Raw genomic sequence first — 27398 nt, forward strand, 5'->3', positions numbered from 1 at the left:
CAGCTCCTCAGCTGAATCATTTGTGGTGGAACAGGGAAAGAACTAAGCTATACAGGGCTCAGGCCTCACACGACTGGAATTTGACACCCCTGCTGTAGCGTATAGATTGGCCAGGGCATGGTACTGAGCAACAGTAAGGTGGTATAAATCAGCCACTAGGTGGCGCTTATCACTCCCGCACCATTCACCCTAGAAACTAACACCCACGCTGTCCACTGTGCGGGTCACCCCGAATCCGCCCCCCCACCCCAAGGCACACTGCCATTTACAGTAACATTTAACATTAAAGGCCATACGTGACATTACAACACAAAGACAAGCACACAGAGGATGACTGCACAGAGCTATTTGCATTAATTACAGGGCTGGCGGCGGTCCAGCACGTCGCGCGCTCGCCGGGTCCCCCCGCGCTACGGTATTTAATACTTTAACGTCGATATTTTGAGACGTTCAGTACAAAGGCACCAAATATATAAGAGCCGTCGTCTAGGGAATATCTGTATTTATTTCATGAACAGGAAAAGCTGTGCTTGATTGGAGCAATACATTATACCAAACCAATACCAGTTACATCGCGGTACTTAAAATATGAGTGGAAGAGGCCAGTAGAAACAATATATTTACCCAGCTGTTTTTATTTATTTATTATTTTTTTTAACACGTCCAGAAAGAGCAGCATTCCTGGTGCCATAGTTAGCCCCGAGCTGGAGCAAAACAACAGTTATGGCCATCTGACAGTCGGGTGTTTTTTCCTTACTAAAAAGCAGGACTTTACCCACAGCAAAAGACGGTGAGTTTTCAAACATTATTTTAGAAGTTGGCTGGGAATAGACCAGGTACAGATCAGCAGTCACAGCAGCCACCGATCGCGGTGTAAAAACGTAAAACGCCTTTACGTTACATACCCTTACATATGCAACACAAACTGTAACCTGGCTTTTTATTTAAAAACGATTCTGGGAAGAGTGGAAAGGGACTGCCAGTGTGCTAATAAGCTGGGTATACCTACACATCCGCCGTATCTTGGTGCAAGTAGCCTGCTGGTTAATGTTACATTTATGTCTGGCTAGATAAATAGTATTTTCGAAGACGGTGTTTTACAGCCTGGAGTCGCACTGTGATTGTCAGCTGCTTGTCTGGCTGCCTGTTTATGGCTGTTCACAACGCCGGGTAACGTTGTTCACATTACAGTAACTCTTCAATAAGTCTTTTGTGTGTTTCTGAAAGCGGCGCCTCAATGTCTTATCGGGGTGACAATAGTGGATTTTTCCACTGAGAGGAACATATGACAAGCTATAATAGTTAGAGGTAATGAAATATTAAAAGAGTCGTAAGATTGTAATTACTTTCTCAAAGAAGTATAAGAATAAATAGGATGTTACAAAGCTTCCTTGTAGATACTGTTCAGGTTTTGTCGTCATTGCATTGTTAAGGTGGTGTATCATTATTTGCGCATTAGTCCGTTGGATCGACCAGTATTAAACGGACCGGCACGTTTGTTAGCAGGCTAAGCTACTTCGGTTCTACCTTAAATTAATGTCGGCAGTCATTTCGTTTGCACTGACGTCAACAGTAGACTAAAGCCGTGCTTAGTATTTTAATGCATTGCACGATTTATGTTGACAGACCTATTGAAAACAGCAGAGACGGATATTATTGAGAGGTTATGGTTGTGTAATTACCTGCATAAAAATAAACATAAAGCGAGACTCCGCGGAGAAATGAATTCAACGTAAATTTTTTCAAGCAGTCCCCTGAATTGTTTTGTTGCTGGTTTTAGTGGTGAATAACAGCAAAAGAAAGATACCTAGGCATTCTTATCCAAAAAAGAGGGTTCAAGCAACGCATGGATTCATCTGACGTATGTATGTAAGTATATGACATTCATATATTATTGTACTCTTAGCCTACAAATTTGTCTGTATCCATATAATGCAGGTCTAAACCATTGTTATGTGTTTCAACAGGAAATGAACAGGAAAAGATTATAATACGATTTTTTTTAAATGTACAGGATTCAGTGGGAAATGTGAAAATAAACTTGTGCTGACGTTTGCCTCTGCAGTATATTGCCTGCCGCTCATTTTTCAAACATATCACATGAATAATTGACCTGCCTATTGATCTGTGGTAAATGACAGGTGGCATGAAAGGTAGACAGATTAAATATACATTGCACTGCTGCATATTTGCTCTGTTTCTACCCATTCCAGCAGTCTCAAAACATTTTGTGCCATTGGTGTGGCAGTACAGCACCTCAAAGTGATGAGACTGCGAGTGGTTTGGCGTGAGTTGTAAGACAGCTTGCCATTGGTCACTCCACTGCTGTGACATAGTAGGACTTCCTTCGAACAGAGGTTTATTGTTTTTCTTGATCAATCTTTAAATATAAGGCAACTGTGATCTTTTATAAGATTATTTAGAATCCATTGGACCAGGTCAGTTATAAAGGCTGTAGATGAACAGCCTCATCAATCATTCATGAAAACATAGACATTATACTTTGTTATAGGAGGAAAGAAATTTATAATGATTAAGCCTATTTCTCTGAAAGTATTTCAGAAAATGACCCCGAAATCATCATCATTTGAACAAATGAGCCCTTGTACAATTAAATATGTGCAGTTTCAAACACAAATACGCATGACCACAAAGTACTATATCACAAAGAAATATCTTACCTCCTTACAAATACTCAAAATTACAATTTTGCTATAATATTAAATATTAACCTGATGATCAGGTTAAGCCGCCCCAGGGTCTTTGGAGTAGAGAAAAAGGAGAACGTTTGGAGTAGAGACCAGTGTTTTTTTTAGGAATTTACTCACCTATTACTATGCATGTACAAGGATGGTTTTCTAGATTGTTTGGTACTATATACAAAGGGTGCACAAAGGCTACACGGTGCACAAAGAAAGAACATGAAATTTTGTTCATGGAAAAGAAGGAGTGGTGTTTCACTTCAAAGGTTATGACCCTCTGCCCACGATCAGAAGGTCGCTGGTTCAAATCCTTTCGTTGACAGAGTGATTTCATGGTCGGTCCCTTGAGCGAGGCTTTGAAACCTCATTTAGTTCGGGACTCGCTGACCCTGCTTCCTTAATTTTACATCATCTAGGATAAAGTGTCTACTATTTAAATAAAGGCAGGTCCACAAGATTAATTCATTTTTCAGCTTGAGCTTAATTTTTATATGCAAAGATACTAATCTCATAATATGTCTGTGTATTTCAAAAAGGGTGATATTTTATTGATTGCAAAAATTATACATTTAACAACATGAAATATCTTTTTGCTTTTAATAGCTTAATGTGACAGAGCATTAAAGGTAGAATATGAATTACTTCTCTGGAACTTGGGAAAGCTATATCTTTTTGACCTCTCAAAAGAATATTGTGATGTGTTTTCAGATGCTACATTTAGTAGTGGCTGTGCAATACAGGCAGCTAAGCAGGTAATAATTAAATGAAAGAAGTGAAGCATGTCATCTTAGTACACAGAAGGGCTTTTTGGGCTGGGTATGTGGTTTACAGAGACTAATGTCATGTTTGAAATTTGGTGAAGTGCTTTTAAGTTTAACCTTTATTTTGAAATTTAAGCAACGTCAATGTAGAATTGCAGAATTGTTTTACGGGTCATATTCTGCAGTCAGTATTGCCTTGGCACTGGTGTTTTGGGTTTTGTAAAAAAGCTTAGTAGAGTGTGTTTTATTCTTGCTGTATTTGAGAACCTCCACTTTTTTTCAGTAACATGACAGCAAATCCTCACATTATGCCAATAACAATTGTCTCATTTATTAATTTAGCTGATGCTTTTGAGAAAAGTGACGTATAAGCTAGGGAGCTGGCACATTACAAGCATGCAATGGTCAAGGGTTAGCTTCCAATGAATGACCAATAACAAGTACGACTTAGATTTGGAGCAAGAGCTATACAACATGTTACGTATATAGCAGGAATCTAAAAGGGGAGGAAAGGGGAAACAAGTGCAAAACAGAGCATCCATGATACTCAAGAAACCAGCTAAGGGATCACAGATGAAGATTTTCTCAGTGATTAGAGGATTATTTGAGATACTCCTAGAACAGATGGGTCTTGAAGTGTTTCTTGAAGTCTAAGGGGGATTCTGATGACTGGGTTTGGATAGGTATCTTGCTCCACCATTGAGGAACCACACAGTTGAAATAGTGGGTCCTCTCATGCTTGATGATGGAAGAGGGCAAGATGGGATGCAGGTCTTGATAAGCTGCTTGATGGAGGTGGGTGCTCTTTTGTTAACAGACCTGAAAGTCAGCAATAAGGACATGTTGTGCGTAATTATAGGGAGCCAATGAAAAGGGAAAAAGAGGCTGTAACATGAGAACATTTTGACTAACTCCGGAATACTAGCTATGCTGTTACATTTTCAGACATCTGCAGTGGTTTGACAGTGTAAGCTAGTAGTCTTGTCGGTAATCTAGTCATGAGATGACAGCTGTCGGGACTAGAAGCTGAGCTGAATATTCTGACAAAGAAGCCTTGATATTCCTGGTATTATACAGAGTTGATATGCAAGCCCACGAGGTAGCTGCTGTGTGTTTCGCCAAGGATAGTTGACTGGCTATCATCATCTGTAGGTTTCTAGCAGACCTTGTTGGGGACAATGTCAGTGATCCAAGCTGTACAGTTCAGTCATAGTCAATGATAAGGCTGGCAGGGAAGACAAGAAGCTCAGTCTTAAAGAGGTTCAGCTGGAGGTGACGTTCATACAAGCTCCAAGCATAGACTGTAAGGTTCAGTTCGCAGCTTGTTTTTCAATGACCTATTGTACCTTTTGATGACTCCTGCTAATAGCGGGTCATAAGCACAATGCAGAAGCTATTTGTTTTGGAGGTCCCTGCATTGTCTCTTTACCAATTAACCTCTAAAGTTGGGTCCCTGGTTACTACACGTTCTCAATAGGATCCCAAATCTGCAGATAAAGTCTTTTAGTTTTAACATTAGGCACTGTAATATCATATGACCTACCACAAGGATGAGGTTCTACCCGTTTAAAAACATGTTTACTATTACTAGGCCAGAAGTGTGTTTATTTACAGCAGGCATTTCAATAAAATCCATCTGCAGAAATGTAAATATGCCCAAGTAGATGGGCTGCACTACATTTCCAACAATGTATGCTGGCACAAATTGCTTGACTTATACAATTCATGTGCAATTTTAGTCATTGTTAGGGCATAAGACACTCATGCTTTTGGGACCCAGCATAGCACCGAAGAGGAAGGTGTCATATTTTAGGAAACCACTCAAACAATGAGATAGAGATAGATCTTTATTATCATTATTACTGAAATAGTGAAAAACAGTAGTTATAAACACCATAGCAGAAGATGGTTTCAATCCATCGACCTCTGGGTTATGGGCCCAGCACGCTTCCGCTGCACCACTCTGCTACACACATGCACCCCCTCATTTCTGCAACCCTCTGTTGCAACAGCCTTGGCATTTCTACATGGCATGAACGACAACAGTTCAATTCAGTGCAATTCAGTTTTATCTGAATAGCGTATTTTCACAACATTACATTGTCTCCAAGTGCTTTACATTGTCACTGCCCAAAGCCCCCTGAGAACAAGCCAGAGAAGACAATGGCAAGGAAAAACTCCCTAGAAGGAAGAAACCTTGGGAGGAACCAGACCCAAAGGAGGAGCCCATCCTCCAGGGGGCAGCAGAGGAAGCCCTAACCCTAACCACACCCAAACGGGGAGCCCATCCTCCCGGGGGCAGTGGAGGAAGCCCTAACTAGGCCCAAAGCGGAGCCCATCCTCCAGGGGTTGGCAGAGGAAGCCCTAACCCTAACCAGACCCAAAGGGGAGCCCATCCTCCAGGGGGCAGCAGAGGAAGCCCTAACCAGGCCTAAAGGGGGAGCCCATCCTCCAAGGGCTGGCAGAGGAAGTCTTAATTGGTAAAAGATTCCTGAAAATTAGGTTTCGAATCAGAATGTAATGCTTAATAGGGTTACCAGATGAGAAATGCATGTTGTTTCCACAAACCTTTTTTAATAAGACCCTAGCAAGAGGAGTAAGTTCAGCTTTCTAAGGTTGTAATTAGCAGTGGAGCAGCATCAGAATAACAGCATGTCCTGCATTGTGTGCCATCTGGAGCAAGAGAAGAACTATCAACATATATGATCAGGGGGGCATCTGATACATGGAAATAATGGAGAATGAAACAGCCAGTTTGCAGTCATGTGGCTCCCCATCATTTGGACAAGGAAAAAGTTTAGATGGATTCAAAACAACATATGGTGGCAAAGAGAAGCTCATAGATGCTGTGTAGCAAAATGAAGTTTCAGTCACATGTGGTTCCATAAGGACAACAGTGTGTCCCAGTTCCAGAGGAGCAGCTTGTTGGACAGCATATGCAGCTGCAGCCACTGTACATATCCTTCAATATCCTGAGAAAACCAACTAATGGCCAGGAGTAATCAGACAAAGTAAGAGGATGTGTAGGACTGAGGGCTGTTTTCAAGGCTGGGGGAGTGCTTGCTTAATCCAGTGAAGGAGCTCAGGGCTCGATGGTTTCCTGATGTCCAATAGTGTCTTTGCTAATGCTACATAATCTATAATGCACTGTCTTAGTAATACTTAGTACAAGTAATATCATGGTGTTTGTTTTACATGCTGCAGTGAAGGGGATGTGACCAGGGGGTCACCGACTTACTGACTCTCCTGGAAAACAGTGTGGGACTCTAGGCCTAAACTTGAGGCAACACAGTCTAAGTGTACCAGCAGTCCCCAGGTTAAATACGTCCAAATTACGAACAACTCGTACTCACAAACGGACTACCATGAAGTCAATTATATTAAATATTTGGGTTAAATACAATGGTTTGTAATGACGAATGCAAACACCACTTTGTGATGCTCATGAAAACATTGCAAGGCTTTAGTGGTTTGGCAGCACGAGGTACAACACTGTATGTAGTTACTTTTATTAGTATTTTTATTATTTTATTTTATTATTGTTATTATGTACTGTATTGCTATTTTGCAAATTTACTGAAATTCAACTTAAAAGACAGACGTAGGGACTGGATCCCATGCCTAACCTGGGGACTGCCTATATACCTCCTACTGATAGGAACTGGAAGGGAGTGGAATGCCCTTCTTGCAACATAAGAGAACGGCAAACATAAATCAATGATGTGAGGACAGTTGTTGAGTTTGGGACCACTGGAAAAGCAGGAATTACCCATGCATTCTCAGGTTCTGCAAGAATCACCATGAATCCTTTCCCAGTTACTCAACCGACAATATGGGAGTATTATTGAGACTCTGAGTAGGAATTATTACACCTTGTTCCAAGGAGTAATCACTGGTGCTATACCTCTTTCAGCTTCTCGGGAAAGTGGATAATGTAGCTTCCCCAGAACGGGCTTGGAAGTGTTTAAAGTAATACAGACGGCTAGCTCTACGAATGTGACCAACATCACTGGAATGTTTAGCCTGCGGATGGCTTGGAACTTGTGACAGCTGGCCATGGGTAGACATCCCTGCAATAACAGATGCCTATGCAAATACAGCAGAAGTGCTCATAGATGTTGGACATCAAGCAAGATAGATTCCATCTGCCGCCTCGACCAGCAGTCCTTTTGAGATGTTCTTTTGGCTTTTCTGTTCTTCCATATCCATCCTACCCAAGTGCTCTGCATGATAGCCATTCTGAATCACCAAGGTGGCATGTGAGTTTGTGCATCAGAAAGACAGACTTGTGCACACACTCCATATGGGCTGAAAAGAATTGAAGTTTAAGAATGGAGCTCACAGTACTGAGTGCATTTTTCCCAAGCTCAGCACAGTCTGTGTCGTCATACTCTGTGTAGCGAGAGGTGCAGTGCAGCTCTGGAAACTGCAGTGTCAGTGTCTGCAAAGAAAGAAAAAAGGACTTGATGAGATTAAAGTCACAGAGCTTATTATACTGAAACGAAAGCAAATGATCAGGACATCTACACCAGTACATTGAAGGATCTGACAACGTCAGTGTACAAGTAGAAGCCACCAGAGTCTCAGCTTCTCCTTCAAGTATCACTATAAATACTCCAGTGACTTTACAGTTCAGTTTACACAACAAGCCCTGCCTAAAGGTTTCAGTGGTGCTCCTTCAGTGAGCAAGTTTTCTTTCTCCATCCATCTTCTGTAACTGCCTGTCTTATTCAGGGTCACGGGGGGGTCTGGAGCCTATCCCAGAGGCCATGGGTACAAGGCAGGGAACAACCCTGGATGGGGACAATCGCAGGGCACATTCACGCACCATTCACTCACAACTATGAGCAACTCGGTAATTCCTATTCACCTCAGCATATTTTTGGACTGCGGGGGGGGTGAACACACAGAGCCACAAACCGTGGTCCCAGAGCTGTATGGCAACAGTGCTACCCGTTGCACCACGGTACCACCTCCCAGTTTTCTCTACTTGTTGGCCAAATGTGGCACATTAGGAAGATTATAAACCTGAATCAAGGAACGTGTATGACTCTGCCCCCCCACCCCACCCTGAGGCTGGAGGGAGTCCTCGCAACCTTTAACTGCTTAGGGCAGTCACTGGCCTAGCGACCCATCTGGCCACCCACACTACATGCCGGCTCTTGCCTAGTCCTAAATCGTCCTTTTCCTGTGCTTTGGCCCGTTACTTAGCCATATGTCTGTGTCTGTAATGTAACCTGAAGGGTAACAGATAGTGATAATAGCTTATTATACTGGCCTTTTCTACCAGTTTCTACCTTTTCTATCAGTTTGCATATATTTAAATGTGCTGCTGCATCTAATAACTCCTGCACAGTTTCACTCTTACAGCTCATGCAGTGTTTTCTAACTTCACCTTCCAGTTTTCCCTGCAGATCACTCACAGATGGATGAGTATGTGGCTCTTTGCCTGTCTCCTCCGTCAATACTGAGTGTTACTCTGACACCCCTTGAATCCTCTCCAGAACCCATCCTCAGCCCTCTACTTCCATTTGCTTGTATACGTGCACTTTAGACTAATCTATGCACTACGGCTTCCTGAACAAGATCATCATCCTCCCTATTCGTAAGCGCATCTGCCTTCATTGATCTTAGGGCTGCGTCAAATCCTGTAGCAATATGTGTCTGTTAAGCCTTTTTCTCTATCTCTTTCTCAGCACTAATATTTCAGTCGACTTCTCTCCCCTCGCCTGCTTCCTGATTTCTCATATCATTTGCTCTCCAATCTTGTCCGCTTCCATGTCTCCTTGATTTCATTCTTACACACTTCGACCTGTCCCTGTTAAAAAGGCCGTCTCTGACTAACCCTTTTCACGCTCATTGGTCCTCCTCACCCACATCCATATGAATGACTGACTCAGATCCATAATTCACACACCAAAAATCTGCTAGCATCCCCCCCTAGTTACCCCCCCCCCCCATTCTTCTTTGTACACCTATTCTGCTTAATGTAATATCACAAGTATAACGCTACACTGAGACCTCCCCCAAAAAACGAAATCATACGATAAAAGCACAGGATGCACACAGAATACCTTCATAAATGCCTTAAACCGCTACCTTGCCCTCCTTATGGGACGGCTGACCCAATCCCTTCTTTATTCTCTGTGTAATCCAGCACCTACTCAATTCAGATCTAACATTAACCCCAGCGCAGTTTTAACTAAAGATACCGAACACCTTCCCAAACATGATTTAGGACGTGCTGACGGTTGACCCAGTTATTTTGTACGTTCCCCCCTCCGCACTCTCCTGATGGTCTGTGCTCATGTTGTGCTTAATGTTCTGGGCCTGGGCATGCTTTCATCATCACTATGCAACTTTTTGTGTCGTAGAAAAGCACTATCACACAGCACAATGGAGTTCATGGTTAATGCAATTATTTTTTGGCTTATTTGGAGTGCAGTGCCACACTCCCCTAACCCTAACCCTAGCCATTTTCATTTAATCATGCTGTATGTGTCAGGCTCATATTTTACCAAATATCTATCAAATTGGGTGTTGCTTCCAGTTTTGCCTAGATTCTCTTGTCAGCCCAAATTTCCAGTAAACATTGCACCAGTGCTATAGACCAAAGTTATCCCTTTGTTGCAATATTTGTTAAATGTTTGTAGCCTCCCGATTTGTACAGCCTACCCAATCCGTTCCTTCCAGGTTCGGTTCATGTATAGTATTACAGGAGCACAAGCATGTGTAGTTGAGCGTCTCCAAGTACTGCATGCATTCCTTATTAGGAACCACTGAATTTAAATCAGATTTTTAATAATATAGTCTTTATGGTAGTCTGTTTATAAGTATGGGGAGGCATGGTGGTGCAGTGGTTAGCACTGTTGCCTCACGCCTCTGGGACCTGGGTTCAAGTCTCCGCCTGGATTGTATGCGTGTGGAGTTTGCATGTTCTCCCCATGTTGTCGTGGGGTTTCCTCAGGGTACTCTGGTTTCCCCCCACAGTCCAAAAACATGCTGAGGCTACTTCGAGTTGCTAAATTGCCCGTAGGAGTGCATGTGTGAGTGAATGGTGTGTGAGTGTGCCCTGCGATGGGCTGGCCCCCCATCCTGGGTTGTTCCCTGCCTAGTGCCCATTGCTGCCGGGATAGGCTCCGGACCCCCCGCGACCCAGTAGGATAAGCGGTTTTGAAAATGTATGGATGGATGTTTGTAAGTACGAGTTGTTCTTAAGTGGGATGTTCTTAACTTGCAGATTGCCTGGATATCAGGAGAAAAGAGAGTGATGACCTGATACCAGTGGTGGCCACAGCTTACTGAAAAGTTAGCTGTGATAACCGCTAATCTGCTAACGGTTTAAAAAAGTTTAAACTGATAAACCACTAAAAATGTAACAAAAGGTAGCTACTAAACACTAATCACATGAATTTAGGTTCTGTTTGGTTTTGGGCTCTGAAACCCTTTAAAATATACCTAGAACACAAATTCTAACCTGTTTAGCAATTTTGTTCCACAAGGCTGAAGTGATTACCGGGGGTATTTAAGGATTTACCCAGTTGGGGATCACTGGATTATGTAGAATCCCCAGAATAAAATTTATGTTAATGATATTCTGTTCGTGACATATAAGCGTTTCTGTCTGAGGAGTCCTATTCTGCGACTGGCTCATGCTGACATTTTGCCCTTAGTGAAAAAGTTTGCTTTGCTAATTAGCGGTTAGCGGATAAGTGGAACCTTGCCCTTTACAGACCTTAATACAAACCTCTGTGATCTGGGCCCAAGAAGCCTTCCCTACCCTATAGCCTTATCAAAATGAAAGTGAATAACGGTTAATCACAAAGCAAGTCTGATCATTAATAAATCTCCAAATAACAATTTGTTTTTTGGATTATTGATATAAAGTAAAACATTCAACTATTCCCTGATCCACCATTAACTTGTTGCTTTTTGTTTGCAGTTGAGAGTGACACCAGATCAGGACCAGGCCCAGGCTCAGGACCACTGCCCCAAGATGGAAGGAGGCATGCAGCTATTGAACCGCGATGGCCACAGCATCTCCCACAATTCCAAGCGCCACTACCATGATTCATTTGTGTCCATGAGCAGGATGCGCCAGCGTGGCTTGCTGTGCGATATTGTGCTGCACGTGGCCAATAAGGAGATCAAGGCTCACAAAGTGGTGCTAGCGTCCTGCAGCCCTTATTTCCATGCTATGTTCACAAGTAGGTAACCTGCTGCTCCCCCCCCGAGCACCTTGTATATCCTACCGCTCTACATGTAGTCAAAGCCATTACTGCAGGATTTCCAACTCTGCTCAGCTGGCTGGAGTGAGATTTTCAATTCAAGACAAGCCTGCATACGCATGCACACGCATTTACATGCATGTAAGAGTTTTATTACCTTGTTAATAGTCAGTAGGGTTTGCAAACTACCACAATGCTTTTTAAGTAACTATTTTTAGGTTTATAATGTAATATAGATTTGCCGTAAGATGTCTTGTGTGAGTATGAGAGTCTGAAAGTGTGAGTGTCACGGCAGATGTGTGTGAGTCAGCGACCCTGTCCCTGTCCATGACCCTGACCATGTCCCTGACCCTGTCCATGACCCTGACCATGTCCCTGACCCTGTCCCTGACCCTGTCCCTGTCTCTGTCCCTGTCACTGACCATGTCCCTGACCCTGTCCTTGTCCCTGTCTCTGTCCCTGTCACTGACCATGTCCCTGACCCTGTCCTTGTCCCTGTCTCTGTCCCTGTCTCTGTCCCTGTCACTGACCATGTCCCTGACCCTGTCCTTGTCCCTGTCCCGGTTCACCTCACCATCACACTCTTCATTGCTTGCTACCCTTATTCTCACTGTCTTCTCACAACATTTTTACGCTTCTTTTCTACATAAAAAATAATCCTGACTCTATCTTGAACTGCACATGAATCACTTTCCTTTGAAGTACATCACACTATTCCCTGAATTATTTTTTTTTACCTTATTAAAATAAAATGTGAATTTTGTGCCGCATGACACATTACTTGCTCCTTGATATTCAAAATAAAGCTGCAGCGTTTTCATCACCATCCCGTATTTACATATGCCATTTGCATTGCTGGTGACTTTGATGGAACACTGACATCTCTCCTCATTACTTTGAGTTCCAGTGTTCATTTGCAAGTGCAGGTGTCCAGTTACAGCGGCTGTGGTCACAGTTAGGTCCACAGATTGTATTACACCTAAAAAGACACTGCACCTTTGACAATAATTCAAATATTAATTAATAAGAAATAAGAAAACTGAAGTGTAATAGACAAGACCAAGAGGTCGTCATATCCTAACCGTAGTATGACGATCCATGACGATATCTTACTTGGCCGGTTGACCACAGCGGCTTTTCGGTGTCATGCTGCACAGACGAGATGTCCGAGAGCCGCCAGACCCATGTGACCCTGCACGACATCGATCCCCAAGCCTTGGAGCAGCTTGTGCAGTATGCCTATACGGCGGAGATCGTGGTGGGGGAGGGCAATGTGCAGGTGGGCTGCCCTTTCGCCATCTTTCTGCATCTACATCTGAATATCACCATATTCAACCATTTTCATTATATGGTCCTGGGCTCTGAAGTTGTCTTTTTCAGGCTTCTCGTGTTTTTCATTATCGTAATGAATAAAATATGAATACTTCTTCCCTTTGCAGATTTAAATCATTCATGTTTATATTTTTAAACCTTCTGCTTTTTTCTCCCGGGAATTTGTTTTTGCCACAAATATCTTAAGATGTTTCATATTAAATCTGCACAAGCTTTGTCATAAATGCACCTGCAGTGTATTAATGGTGCATGTGAAGCTGCATAGAAAGAACATTAACACTGCACATTCTTTGCTATAGTCTTATCAATTTTAGCTTTAAAACTCAGCAAGAAAGTGTCCCAGGAAGACTGAAAGATTCTAGCTGCACATACTCCGAAGCTATTTGCACTAATGATGTAACTGAAATATTTTGTGGTCTCTGAACGAAACTTAAATGTAATTTTTTTTTAGTGGAGCTTATTAAATATGTTGTCATGCTTGGACATCAGTGTAATTAGACTTGTTATGTTTATGACTGTCTGCACTGTGTTGGCCTTGTGTAATTGTCCTTCTATACAAGGCCAAAGATAGCTATCTTTGTTATATGAGGTACTAGGTATGATTCCCCCCCCCCCAACCCCATTTTGGTCAGTTTGAGTAGAATGTGGATTTTGCGATGCTAAGATCTGCTGATCACATGCTCATGAGCCTGATATGTATATTTCTGTGCCCCTTTGCCTGTCTCCCTGAAGACATTGCTGCCCGCTGCCAGCCTCTTGCAGCTGAACGGCGTGCGTGATGCCTGCTGCAAGTTCCTGCTCAGCCAACTGGACCCCTCCAACTGCCTGGGCATCCGCGGCTTCGCCGACACGCACTCCTGCAGTGACCTGCTCAAGTCGGCCCACAAGTATGTGCTTCAGCACTTTGTGGAGGTGTCCAAGACCGAAGAGTTCATGTTGCTTCCTCTGAAACAGGTGAGGAACAGGAGACAAGAGGATGAGGTGGTCAGTCTCCAACCCTGAGGTGAAAACTATAAAACACCGAAGACCCATATTTTTGTGATCTGTTCTCTTAGATTGAACATCTATGATAATTTGCAGGACTAAGTTTTAATGTGTTCGTTCACTAGGATAGTTCATGAAGCAGTTTGGGCAGCAGATATGATCTGCAGCATGATGCTGCAGCCTGTTTTCAGTGTCAATACCCACAATGCACTTTGACTCATAGTGACGCTGCAGCCACCATCTGATTGAATTAGAAGTGGCTCATCTTTTTGTCTGTCTCTCATGGAAGGATTTGGTTGGATGCAGAGGGGGGTTATCGTGCAATGACTTCACTGGCTGCAAGGGCGCTATTTATAGCCTTGTACTCTAACACTGAATAATTGGTGATGAAGTCAGCATGTAGTCTAAACTTGGTGTCTAGCTGAGTTGGAAAAAGCTTGTGCCGACTGCTCAGGCACCCATGACCGTAGTGTTTGTGCCTGGGCTCCACAGACCTAGAATAAGTCCTGAACCATGTTCTATAAACTGCCCAGGTTCATAAAGAGTCCCCATCCTTGTTTTTATTGATGTGTTTTTTTCTCAGCCCGTCCCACATCTTCTGTATTATAGCTTTTACACTGATGGTACCTTTGCATAAAAGTTTACACAAGACTTGTTCTCTTCAGTGCATTGAATACATCCGTGGGTTTGAGGAAGGAATGGGCTGAGAAATGGACTTTAGTGGAAGCAAAGACAAGGAACGAGAACAAAAGACAGAAATTGGCATCTGGGTGTGTTTATTGGTGCGAGAGAAAACAAAATGTGCGCTTTATATAATGATTGGCTGAATGCCACAGTCAGTCTAGATCAGTACGCTTGCCGTTTGTTTTTGTCCCACTCCACATCACCCCCCCCCCCCCACACACACACACTGTGCGCTATAAGATGGACTATCTTCCAAGAAAAATGTCCACCTGACCAATTCAGCACATCTTGAACTTTATATCTATGAATTTGATTGTTCGACCATGTGAAGCGGCATCCAAATGCTTGTGAAAGTTGTACCTAATTCGTAATTTCTTGTATCTTTAGTCCTTTCGTTTCAAGTCATGGTATTTCCCCCTGCAGGATTCAGTTATGGCCTGAAATCATTTAAGGAAATGAGCTACACAAATGGCTTAATGTATCAGATCCTGGGATAGCTAATGCTGTTGTACCGTTCATTATATTACGATAGTAATAAGGTTCTGAGCTGATTCAGTGGTGTGTAGCTGCACTGCAGTTTGTGTTTCTGCTTCTGATAAATGCCCTGTGTTAACAGATCATTTAGCACGGGGCAACACTGACGCTGTCTTCTTTCCATACCCATGTTTTCAAACGTCCCCCATGAGGACACTGTGAGGACACTGTGAGGACACTGTGGTGACGTGCTGGGTTTGCTTGGGCAGGTGCTGGACCTGATCTCCAGCGACAACCTGAATGTGCCATCAGAAGAGGAGGTGTACCGGGCTGTGCTGAGCTGGGTCAAGCATGACATTGACGGCCGGCGGCAGCATGTGCCCAGGGTGGGTACTAGGGGGCATCGCCCCCCCACCTCAGTGTAGTGTCTACGTCTTTATGTCACCTAATCGCTCAAACACTCTAATTAGTCTTATCTTATTCTTCTAATTCACTATAAATTGCATTTATGTTGGCCTTTTAACCGTATACAATCTAAACTTCATAGTTTATCAAGAATAATGTCTCATTCTATACATAAATATTTATACTCGTGAGTATAGTATTATGCGCCACCCCCATATTATGCGAATAACATTGGCTAGCTTCTGAAACTGGCAATGTCATGGTCTGGGATGTACTAGACAGTAAGCTGCCATTTGGTACTTGTAGTTGAGGTGGGCAGGGATAAAGACCTGGTGACTCTGACGATGATGGAGTCGTTCTTGGCTGGTGACTGGGTCAGAGCATCTCCGAAAGGGCAAGGCGTGTGGGGTGCTGATGGTTGGCTGTGGTGAGTAGCTACTGAGAGCAGCTTGAGGAGGGGAACAATGAACCCCTGACACAGGCACAAATTGCAGATAATTTAAATGATGGTGATGACAGTGATGCGTCACGACACACAGTGTAACGCGCCTTGCTGCCTATGGGGCTGTGGAGTGCACTTGCTGGTCAAACACATCCCACAGATGCCTGACACGTACCCGGCCGTCCATATGATGCAATATAAAACGGGATTCATCAGGCCATTTCTTCAAGGTCCAGTTCCTACACCCACATGCCCGTTGTAGGCGCTTTTGCCAGTGGACGGGGGTCAGCATGGGCACTCTGACAGCCCTGCATTTCCGCGGCGCCAAACGCAGCAGTGCTCGATGCACTGTGTGTTATGTGACATCAGTCCTGTGATCATGATGAATGTTCTGGCTCTCAGTGTACATATACACCACATAAAGCCATTGGGTACATGGTGGAACATTTTGTTTTATATTGCAAAAAAGTTATAATAGTTTAAGGTGCTTCTAAACGTAAACAAGCAGCTGTCAGATTCTCTATTTTGTATGAAAGGTTCCCTGCCTGCTGCTGGTGATTTTTGTGCCCAGCAGTCACTCTTATTCCATAAACAACTGCAACATTAAAACTATGTTGATGACTGCAACTTCTATAACACTTGGAAGCACAATGAGAATGTTACCTTTACCCTGAAAGAATTCTCATCATAAAATGTTACCTGTTTTTCTTGTAATTACAAAAACATAAAAAAAAAAGTTTTTTATATTTGTTCAGATATTCTTTTAATAATGATAAGACTGCTGGTAGGTCTGCATTTCGCTTCCTAAAGCACCCCCACCTGATGAAATTTGAAGTAAGTTACACTGCACACAAACTGATCATGACAGAGCTGATTTCTAACTCTTCATATTGGGATCCTATGAGAGTTTGAGTGGCTTTGTCATGTTTTCAGTAATAGAAAGGCTGGTATGGGGAAGTTTAACTACATATCAGTCTAATGGGATCTGAATACGGGAGCCTCTGCAGTGTTATTACGTGTTTCACACCACAGGCCCGATTGTAGTTCCTCGGAGGCAGTTCCAGAATCCTTTTTAAGTACCTACTCCAGACTAGGGCTGTCCAAATTCAGCGGCTGCATTCTTCTAAGGATACCATCTTCGAAGGTATAGCCTTCATAGGATGTGTCCCTCAAAGGTCAAACAGAAAGCATTCTCAGATGGGACGGTCTGGCCTATGGATAAATTCCTGTTTGCTTCACCAGCTGCTCCCGTGCTTACCCATGAGTCATAAAACACCACACTTGCCAGGACACTTTACCTGTTCATTGAATCTTGGGATATGTTGGGCTGTGAGGGATCCATCAGGTAGATCCTTTGAGAGTTGGCCAAAGAAGGATGCATTTCCAGATCACATTGGGGGCAGTATGGTTGCCTTTTGTCACAGGACTATGTGTTTATATACGTACAGTTATTATTAAAGTAGCATCTGATTTTAAGAGGTGAAAATTTCACAGGCAGAAAGTAAAAGTCCAGACCGTGATTTTGTTCCAACCAACAAATTGAGCAGCTTGTGACTGTGACTGATTATGCTCAATTGGTTGGTTGAAACTAAATTGCGGTCTGGATTTTTACTTTCTGGACCTGAAATTTCCTCCTCTGCCGATTTTTTTCTTTTTCTTTTTTTTTTTCTTTTTTTAAAGGATGAGTGACTGGAACATATTCGCAACTGAATTTTTTCAAAGGCAAGAGAGAAAACATTCTTAACATTATTGTGTGCCTCTGTACAGAGCGTCTTCAAAATTGAATGCCAGTTTCTTCTCCTTCCTGGCTTACTGGCTGTGGAAGTTTGAGATATATAATTACATGTGTAAAAGCTAGCGTCATCGGTACTGGGGCACAGTATGGTCACTTTTCAAATGTATAGATAGATAGAAACTAAATATATATTTTAGAGGTTTGTAAGGAGAAGGCTATTATTATTTCATCTTTTCTTAAATTTCAAATGCTTTCCAAAGTGACAAAGACATTCCAGACTGATGGGCCATTGACCGTATGAAAACCATTACAGGTGTGGTGAGACATACCTCGTCAGTATTCATTGTGCCACTGAAAAAATTGTGTCACTCCAAAGATCTAACACTTTAAGAATCAAACCACGTGAAATGTCTGAATGCTTCAGTCACCTATGCGTGGCCAACACCTATGTTTACAAGTTCCAGAGTTCAAAAGTCTTTGCCAGAAATAATCAGTTTTTTTTTCTTTTTTACAATATCTCAGCACCTCTGAAATTAGGCTTCTGCAAAGTATGTTTACGGTTGATCAGATGAATGACATTGTAAATGGTTTCAGACAAACTCAATTGGTGCTGAGTTTGTGCTGAATAAAAGCATATGTAGCACTTTGGGATAAATGTCTTTTAGATGAAGTGAAATATATGAAAACTTCCGGGCATCTCAGATTACCTCAAACGTGGCTGACTGGCCTCAGACTCCAGAGGCTTAACCTACAAGCTTTTTGCATTTTCCATGCTTACTTACGTCCTAGTTCTGTTAGCCTCTCTTCATGCCCCCACCCTGTGTGTCCTCCCCAGCTGATGAAGTGTGTGAGGCTGCCGCTGCTGACCAGGGACTTCCTGATGAGCAGTGTGGACACAGAGCTGCTGGTGCGCCACCACTCCGAGTGCAAAGATCTTCTTATCGAGGCCCTTAAGTACCACCTGATGCCAGAGCAGCGAGGCGTCCTGAGTAACAGTCGCACCCGGCCTCGCCGCTGTGAGGGGGCCAGTCCCGTGCTGTTCGCCGTTGGTCAGTGACATCATTACTCTCCTAGGGATTGGGAGAAGGATTGCTTCCAGAAGGGTGCAAGTTCAAAACCCAAGTTGTACCTCTGAGAAATCTCTAATTGCTTATGAAAGCTACAGTATATAGAGTTTGATTTCTGCATTAATGAGAAAAAAATCACAAATAAATCATGCTTTACAAAATCTTTAATATTAGTGTGTAGTAAATATCAGTTGCCTCCTTGAAGATTCATAATATGTACAGCAAAATATATTGTAGTGGAGTAAATGATATGGAGATTTTTGTCGCTCCTCTCAAGTCATGCAGCTGGTTTTGTTAAGGGGACAGAAAGCCAACAGGGCTGTGCTCTCCACAGGTGGAGGAAGTCTGTTTGCTATCCATGGCGACTGTGAGGCGTATGACACCCGCACAGACCGCTGGCACATGGTGGCCTCCATGTCCACGCGGCGGGCGCGTGTGGGCGTGGCAGCCATCGGGAACAAACTCTACGCGGTCGGGGGGTAAGACAGTCACTCAAGGAATGAATAAATTATGCTGGTGATTCTCCCTGTGACTTTGCTGCTCTTCTTGCCGTGAACAACTGACATATGAGCCACATTTTAATACTTGATTAATTGTACTGAAAGATGTCACTGATGCTTGAATATCCAGAGTGCGCTCACCAAAAAAAAAAAGTGTGTTTTGCGTGTTCTGTTTTTTTTTTTCTTCAGTTATGACGGTACCTCTGATTTGGCCACTGTGGAGTCATATGACCCCGTCACGAATTCCTGGCAGTCGGAGGTTTCCATGGGAACGCGCCGCAGCTGTTTGGGCGTGGCTGTCCTCCATGGCCTGCTCTACGCTGTTGGCGGATATGATGGCGCTTCCTGTTTAAACAGGTATGAACTGGCCCACATGTCATGTTTCCGTGTGTATTCTGCCGTGCTTTGTCAGATCTCTTCTGCTCCCTTTAGCGCGGAGAGGTTTGACCCCTTGACCGGCACTTGGACCTCTGTCGCTGCCATGAGCACCAGGAGGCGCTATGTCCGTGTGGCCATGCTGGGTGTGTGAGAGCCTTTCATTGTGTTATGTCATTGCATTACCTAATACACTCCTACACATATAGTGTCTATAAAAAGTATCCCCCCCTTTGGACTTCTTCATGTTCTATTGTTTTACGACATTGAATCACAGTGGATTTATTTAGGCTTTTTTGATCAATCAGTTGATCAATAGAAAATTAATCATCAATGGTGCATCATTGGTTTTTGGAAGTCGCAGAATTAATTGGAGATAATCTGTGCAGTCAAGGTGTTTCAAGTGACTGTAGCATACATATACTTTTATTTGGAAGATGAACTGCTGGTGAGTCAATTTCCAAAACAAATCTGCAACAAGGTGACTGTAAAGTACCAAACAGGCAATGGGTCACTAAGTATCCCTTGGGTACAGTTGAGTCAATCATTACAGATAGGAAGCTGTAAATCTGCCTGGAGTTGGCTGCCCTCAAAAACCAAGTGACCATGCAACACGGGCACTAGCGTGGGAGGTCACCAGTGGCACTTTTCCACTGCCATGAAGAACTGAACCGTTCCCGAGCCGTACCATGAACTGACAGATTTCTATTGTAAATTATGCAAGCTTTATCCGAGCCGTACCCAAACCATAGCCGTTCTGACATGCTCCTGCTTTCCAGCAAGGCCGAAAGCATGACCAAGGCGAGATGGTTGCATCACCACCATCTGATTGGCTGAAATGCAGGGAGATACCAGTGTTCTGTGCATCGATTATATGATGGGGAAAAGGGCATATTCTAAATATTCATTATTAGCAATATCACACATCGTGATGTACCAGTGTATTCCCAATAACTTGGAACTGGAAAATTTCGAAACTCCTACTTAAAGTACTATAGAACAGCTGAACAGAATGGATTCGTAATGCAAATTTATGCAAGCGAATGCTGATTCTGCTAGCGTGGGGTGCTTGGAAATTAGCACATAGTAAATCATGATGTACACCGTGTGAACAGTAAATAAACATCTCTCCGGTTTTATGTCACTGTCACTCTGCAAACCTGGCAGCGCCTTTACCGAGCCGACCCTTCTGCAGTGGAAAACTGAAGTGAGCTGGATGCGCACTGTGACTATAGTTGGCTTGGGTACAGCTCGGTTATTGTATGCCAGTGGAGAAATGCCACAAAGGAAGTATGACAAGTGATGGAGTCACAAGCTTCCATGACTGAGATGGGGCAGCCTATGCACATGAAGACTGTCGTCTGGGTGCATGGCAAAGAGAAAGCCACTGTTGGGAAAAAAGAATATTGGTTGACATGTCAGTTGTCTAAAAGCCATGTCAGAGAATGACAGCAAGTGTAACAAGGTTCTGGTGTCTTAAGAGACCAAATAGACATAACTCTAAGTGCCATGTTTGCCTTATATAAAATACCGCACATCACCAAAGACATGCCATGGCCAACATGACACATGATGGTGGCAGCATCACGCTGTGCGGCAGCTTCTCTGTTGCAGGCCCTTTAAAAACTGTGGAGGAAGAGGGTAGAATGAAACATAAGCCATCCATCTGTAGCTTTGGCTTTACAAACAGCCAAAGTTAATGTGTTGGAGTGACCAAATCAGAGCCCAGACCTCAATACAACTGACAAATTGTGGCTGGAAAATACCTGTTCACGTGCGGTTTGCATGCACCTTGACAGAGCTTGAGCATTTTTGTAATGAAGAATGGGTAAAAATTGCAGCATGCTGAGGTACAAAGCTGATGGAGATTCAACCACATAGACACAAAGCTGCAATTGCTACCAAAGGCATCCATCCATCCATCCATCCATTTTCCACCACTTATCTGGAGTCGGGTCATGGGGGCACCAGTCTAAGCAGGAATGCCCAGACCTCCCTCTCACCAGCCAGCTCCTCTGGGGAGATACCTGGGTGCTCCCAGGCCAACCGAGAGATATTATCTCTCCAGCATGTCATGGGTCTACCCCAGGGCCTCCTCCCGGTTGGACATGCCCGAGACTTCCTCCCCAAGGAGCTGTCCTGCAAGCATCCTAGATAGATGCCCGACCCACCTCATCTGGCTCCTTTCGATGCGGAGGAGCAGCGGCTCTACTTTGAGCTTCTTCTGAATGTCCAAGCTCCTCACCCTATCTGTAAGGCTGTGCCCAGACACCCTGTGGAGGAAACTAATTTCTGCTGCTAGTATTCACAATCTCTCAATCTTCGGTCACTGCTCAAACCTGGTGACCATAGATGAGGGTAGGAACACAGATCGACTGGTAAATTGAAAGCTTTTCCTTCAGGCAGTAACTCATCCCCTACCAGGACAAGACAATCCACTCTTTTCCAGCTGAGAATCATGACCGCGGATTTGGAGGTGCTGATCCTCATCCGCGCTGCTTCACACTGAGTTGTAAACTGGCCTAGTGATGCTGCAGCTCACTGGCCGACGATGCCAACAGGAGCTGTCATCTGCAGGAAGCAAAGATGAGGTCCTGAGGCCCCCAAAACCGACCCCCTCCACCCCTTGGTTGTGCCTAGGAATTCTGCCCATAAATGTTATGAATAAAACTGGACAGAGTCCAGCACCCAGAGAGTAAGTCAGAGATGAGTTTGACTTACTGCTGGCGATGCAAACCAAGCACTCGCTACATTTATGCAGGCACCGGATGGACTGTAAAAATGGACCCTGTATCCCATGCTCCTGAACACCCCCCACCGGACCCCCTGAGGGACACAATTGTAGGCCTTTTCCAGGTCCACAAAATACATGTAGACTGGTTGGGCAAACACCCATGACTCCTCCCCCCATTATCTTTGTGAGGGTGAAGAACTGGTCCAGTGTTCTGCGACCAGGATGGAATCCACACTGCTACCAAAGATACCTCTACTAAATACTGACTTAAAGGGGCAAGTACTTATGCCACAGGTGTATGTTTGGTTTCAGTTAGGGCTGCACAATATCATATTGCGATATGTGAAATTTCCTCAAGTAACACTGCAATATGAAGCAGATGAAATTACCAAAAATTAACTATATTATTGCACATGATATATCATGCAACCCTGAAACGATATATTTTGCAGCCCTAGTTTCAATATTAGCATGAATCAAATCCACGTCAAACCCCCTGCCCCCTTAAACACACACACAACTCCTGCAATATTGGTTATGTCCCTACCACATATACTCAAATCATCACTCAAATCTTTGACTTATGCAATAAATTATTGTTAATGTTGGTAATTAATTCAGATCACATTGTAGAGTTTATTTCCTTTTTACAAACACTGACATTAATCTTTTTCAGTGGATCAGTGTCAAAATGCTTAGTGAAATCTACAACGATTCAATGTTGGAGGACAATAAAACATGGTATTTATTAGGCACTGTGAATGTACCACTGTACCTATGTTTTTGCTCTCACCTCGTAGTAAATGTATTTCATAGATTCATTTAATAAGGTATTACATATTCTAACATATCTTTTGTCCTTATACTTCAGACGGCAACCTCTATGCAGTTGGTGGATATGATAGCTCCTCACACTTAGCAACGGTGGAGAAGTATGACCCACAGGTAAGCTTATGTAACATTCACTTGTATAATACTCTCTAGAATTGCGAAAATATTTCTACCTGTGAGGGGACCGTGTTCACCATTTTCAGTTAGTTGGTTTTATTGCATAAACGAACAAATCGTTTTTATTCTGGTGGTTTGCGGGGTAGTGGTTCCGTTATCATAAAATGGGGCGACAAAAGGAAGAGCGAGGGCAGCACAATGAGGGCAAACAAAGGGGCAAAAACAAATTATAGCTCAGATCAAACCAGATTGCGGAACAACCTGGGATGTCACACCTCTAGAGCTCTACAGAGCTTTGCTTAAACTCTAAACTCTTCCTGCTTTGACCAGAATAGTATTGGACAGGAAACTGATTATAGCACCTCTCCGCCTGGTCTTTGCAGAGTAACATTTGGACATCTATAGCTAACATGCTAAGCCGGAGGAGCAGTGCTGGGGTTGCTGTACTGGAGGGCATGCTCTACGTTGCTGGGGGCAACGATGGAACCAGCTGTCTCAATTCAGTGGAGAGGTACAACCCGAAAACCAACACCTGGGAGGGGGTGGCCCCCATGAACGTCCGCAGGTAAGGCTGGGCAACTGCTGCAACTGACAGAAAAAATGCAGCCGCTGAAGGACTTGTGTGGAACCTGTTGATATTTTAGTACATGTAATTTCTATACCGTTTCGCGAATTTCCACATTGCCATTTCGATATATCGTGGGGTATATTGCCAGCAGACAACAGGGAAAATGTTGAGTGACTAAATTATATGAACTGTGCTGGCTGGGGGACGCTGGGCGTGTTTACGGCTGCTTCTCACACGATGATCTCGCAGTGACCTCGCAGTGATCTTTGTATCTCCTATTCCTCATATCGTTTTGCTTCAACTTGCTTACATGTTTTCTGCTTGCCTAGGGGACCAAAAAATTGTGTGCAGTTTTTCCAGATTGTGCTGGGCTTGCGCCCCTAAACTCTGCCATGTAGATGCGTTGACTGAATAATCTAGATTAGATGGACATGATTCTAGATGCATCCAAGATATGACTGGAAAACTCCTAGCAATGGCAGGAAGTATAAACAAACTGGCTATTGGGTCATTTCTAATTAGTAAACTTTTTAAGCATACTGTAACATCCGAACATAAATAATAACAAACATTATAATCGTATAATAATGTAAAGCTGTTGAGGTATGGAATTCTTACATGCTAGTTATGAATGTTCCATGAATGCATGAAGAAGGTGCACTGAATATTCTATAAGTGCATTATAAAGGCATTATGAAGGTGCAGTTTACCATATGTCTATCTTTAGGAGGGTAGAATGTCTTGCACTTGCAGAGAGTGAGCAGTGGGTAGCTTCCGCATTCATCCTCGTGCCTGTAGGTATGTCCTTTTGTCTCATGCCTGTCACCGGCCTCACAGGAGCACTCATGATCTGGTGGCCATGGACGGCTGGCTCTATGCGGTGGGTGGTAACGACGGCAGCTCCAGCCTCAACTCCATCGAGAAATATAATCCGCGCAGCAACAAGTGGGTGGCGGCCTCCTGCATGTTCACCCGCCGGAGCAGCGTGGGTGTGGCCGTGCTGGAGCTGCTCAACTTCCCCCCGCCATCGTCACCCACCCTCTCGGTCTCCTCCACCAGCCTTTGACAAAGACTGTGGCCCCAGCAGGCCTCCGCCCAGCCTTGCTGCTGGTCCAAGCGTCGAAACTGCTCGGTGTAGCCAGCAGGGGGCAGCAGGGAGTGCAGAAACGGGGGCATGGGGAGGAGGAGGAGGAGGAGATGGACAGAAGAAGGAGGACTTGGCAGGTACTGCGTGGGTTTGCAGTGTTAGGTCATTGAGAACCCTGTTCCCGCATAAATGCTGGCTCCTTTCGAAGGATACTTTAGCATTCCTGACAGGGAGAGGATTAGGAAAGACATGTTCCCCTGGGCAAACTGCATTGTCACTGTCCAGAGCTCCAACAGCCAGTACTGTTTCTTGATTTTTGCAGTTGATTTGTGTCACATGATTACATTTACTGTAGGTTGATTTGGTTGGAATTTTAAATTTTTTATTTTTTTAAAAAATCTTAGCTTACCGCCCAACTTTAGGAATGTTGCTATTGACTTGTATCTGCCATGCATGTCTAGTACATTTTTTGGTATACATAGCAGGCTGCTAAGCTGCAATGCTGCTTTGCCACAGTAGGTGGCAGTAATGGTTAGTAATGTTATACACTACAGGGAGGTGCTCTAAATGGATGCTACAATGAATGGATAATGTTTCGGAGAGACAGAAGATTCTTAAAAACAAATTAGGTAAGAAATATGCCACTAATGCACCACAAAGCAAGGAAGGCCATAATAATTACTGAAATGTATAACATTTAAAGTTTGTTTTCCAAAAGTTAATCAATACAAATGTACTTTATTATTAATATGATTTATAACGTTTGTTTTGTGTTTATTGTTATTTTGTACATCGTGTCATTGTTGTACTGTACAACGGATGGAGAAAGAGTATATGGTGGAAATAGCAAAAAACTTCATATTTTAAAAGATGTATGTATTTACGTATGAACCACTACAGCTCTGTTATTTCATAATGAAAAACTACATTTAATGGCATTTGATAGGATGTTTAAAATTGAAAGAATGGAAGCAAAGCAGGGTGTTGGACCTGAATTATATAAGTTACATTTATATTCCAATAATCATTTTGGAACTGAAGTGACTCAATATTAGTCAGATGGATGTTAAATAGAGAGACGACAAATCTTTCACTATTGGCAGGCTTTGGCTGTGCGCATGCTTCTGAAGGTGGGTAAAATCCACTCTTATGGTAACTGGTTTTCCTTAGCTGTTATAGTGTAACATAAAAATCCCCTTGGAAATCAATGGAGAGTTTCATTAGTTTTGTATTGGAGCAAGAGTAATCAGCAGCAAATGCATTTGAAATATCAAAAAGTGTCATGTAGTGGAAAATACTTGGAGGAAGGTGAAATGCACAGGCAATGCATTAGCATCTGCACTCTGTACAAATCAGTTTAGTTATTTGGTTGAATTGTAGTGTAATATCATATGACTGCAAACTTCTGAGAAGTTACATTTTCCTTTTTTTAAGGATTTTGCTTAACAGATACAGCCTGTGGGGGAGCTGGAAGGCTTTATCGTCTGTTTTACGTTGAATTCTTTATCACAGGTTGGTGCACTTTGTTGTCCATTCTTATGTTCAAGGCCATGGGTCATGCGGTGTTACCAGTTTGGCTTCGTTTTCTGGCAAATATTGTAAATATCAAATCTAAATATAAGTATCAGATGAGACGTTAGCTTGATGTTAGTGTAAATGTATCTTATCGCGTGTAACTTATTCCATCACTGTGTGTTTATTTATATGTAATTTATGTCAGCCGTATTTATGTGGAAACGGAATTTTGCACTATGTTTAAAACAGCAATACACTCCTGTAAAGAAAAAAATAAATAAAGGTCTTTTCCAAGGAGCGTTACATGACATTTGGTATCTAACTGATTTTCCACACATTTTATACATAATTTTATATATGTTTTTGATTATTCCACATTTGCAGAGCAGAAATTCTAAAGGAAATTTTTACAATACTGGACCTTTGCAGATTTCCTTATTTCTGCCTGTATAGTTATGTTTACACTTTCCAGTCCTGGAATTTAAATTTATACATTGATTTTATTTATTTTTATTTTTATTCTTATTTAGTTGAATGAAAGCTAAAATAAAGGTTAAAAGGCAACGATCACGCCTGTCAGAATATCACAGTATCTATTGGAAGCTTTTAAGATGTTTAATAATATTCATGTTAGGTTGCTTGCCTGTTATTTGGGCTAGAATTTCGATTCTCTGGACACTGACACGCCGCGGAGCCTGTGGAGTCGCGGCTTCATTTGGCCACGTGGCTGAGCCCGCAGCTCTCGGCCTGATCTGTCACAACAGCTGAACACTCTCACCTTACCCTCAGGAACCTTGGTAATATGGTACCATGGGAATAAATCAGTTTTGGTCTGTTCAGTTCTTTTCAGGTTATAA

At 43.1% G+C, this 27398-nt stretch overlaps 1 protein-coding gene across 3 annotated transcripts; it reads left to right on the forward strand.

The window, feature by feature from the left end:
• The first annotated feature begins 477 nt into the window (after window positions 1–477).
• Window positions 478–26844, forward strand: klhl17 (kelch-like family member 17). 3 transcript variants are annotated; one of them, XM_049023594.1, is made up of 13 exons: window positions 478–790; window positions 1781–1869; window positions 11406–11670; window positions 12849–12970; window positions 13756–13977; window positions 15435–15551; window positions 18583–18796; window positions 19149–19293; window positions 19504–19671; window positions 19747–19835; window positions 23295–23368; window positions 23755–23936; window positions 24777–26844. In XM_049023594.1, exons 2-13 carry the CDS (start codon window positions 1864–1866, stop codon window positions 25003–25005), a joined length of 1833 nt encoding a protein of 610 aa, XP_048879551.1. In that variant the 5' UTR covers window positions 478–790; window positions 1781–1863; the 3' UTR covers window positions 25006–26844. The 3 variants fall into 3 exon arrangements, with proteins under 3 accessions (XP_048879551.1, XP_048879552.1, XP_048879550.1); XM_049023595.1 differs by lacking the exon at window positions 1781–1869; XM_049023593.1 differs by lacking the exon at window positions 478–790 and having other exon boundaries at window positions 845–1869.
• The last annotated feature ends 554 nt before the right edge of the window (window positions 26845–27398 follow it).

The sequence above is a fragment of the Brienomyrus brachyistius genome, chromosome 8 (genome assembly GCF_023856365.1).
Source record: "Brienomyrus brachyistius isolate T26 chromosome 8, BBRACH_0.4, whole genome shotgun sequence".
Classification (NCBI taxonomy): domain Eukaryota; kingdom Metazoa; phylum Chordata; class Actinopteri; order Osteoglossiformes; family Mormyridae; genus Brienomyrus; species Brienomyrus brachyistius.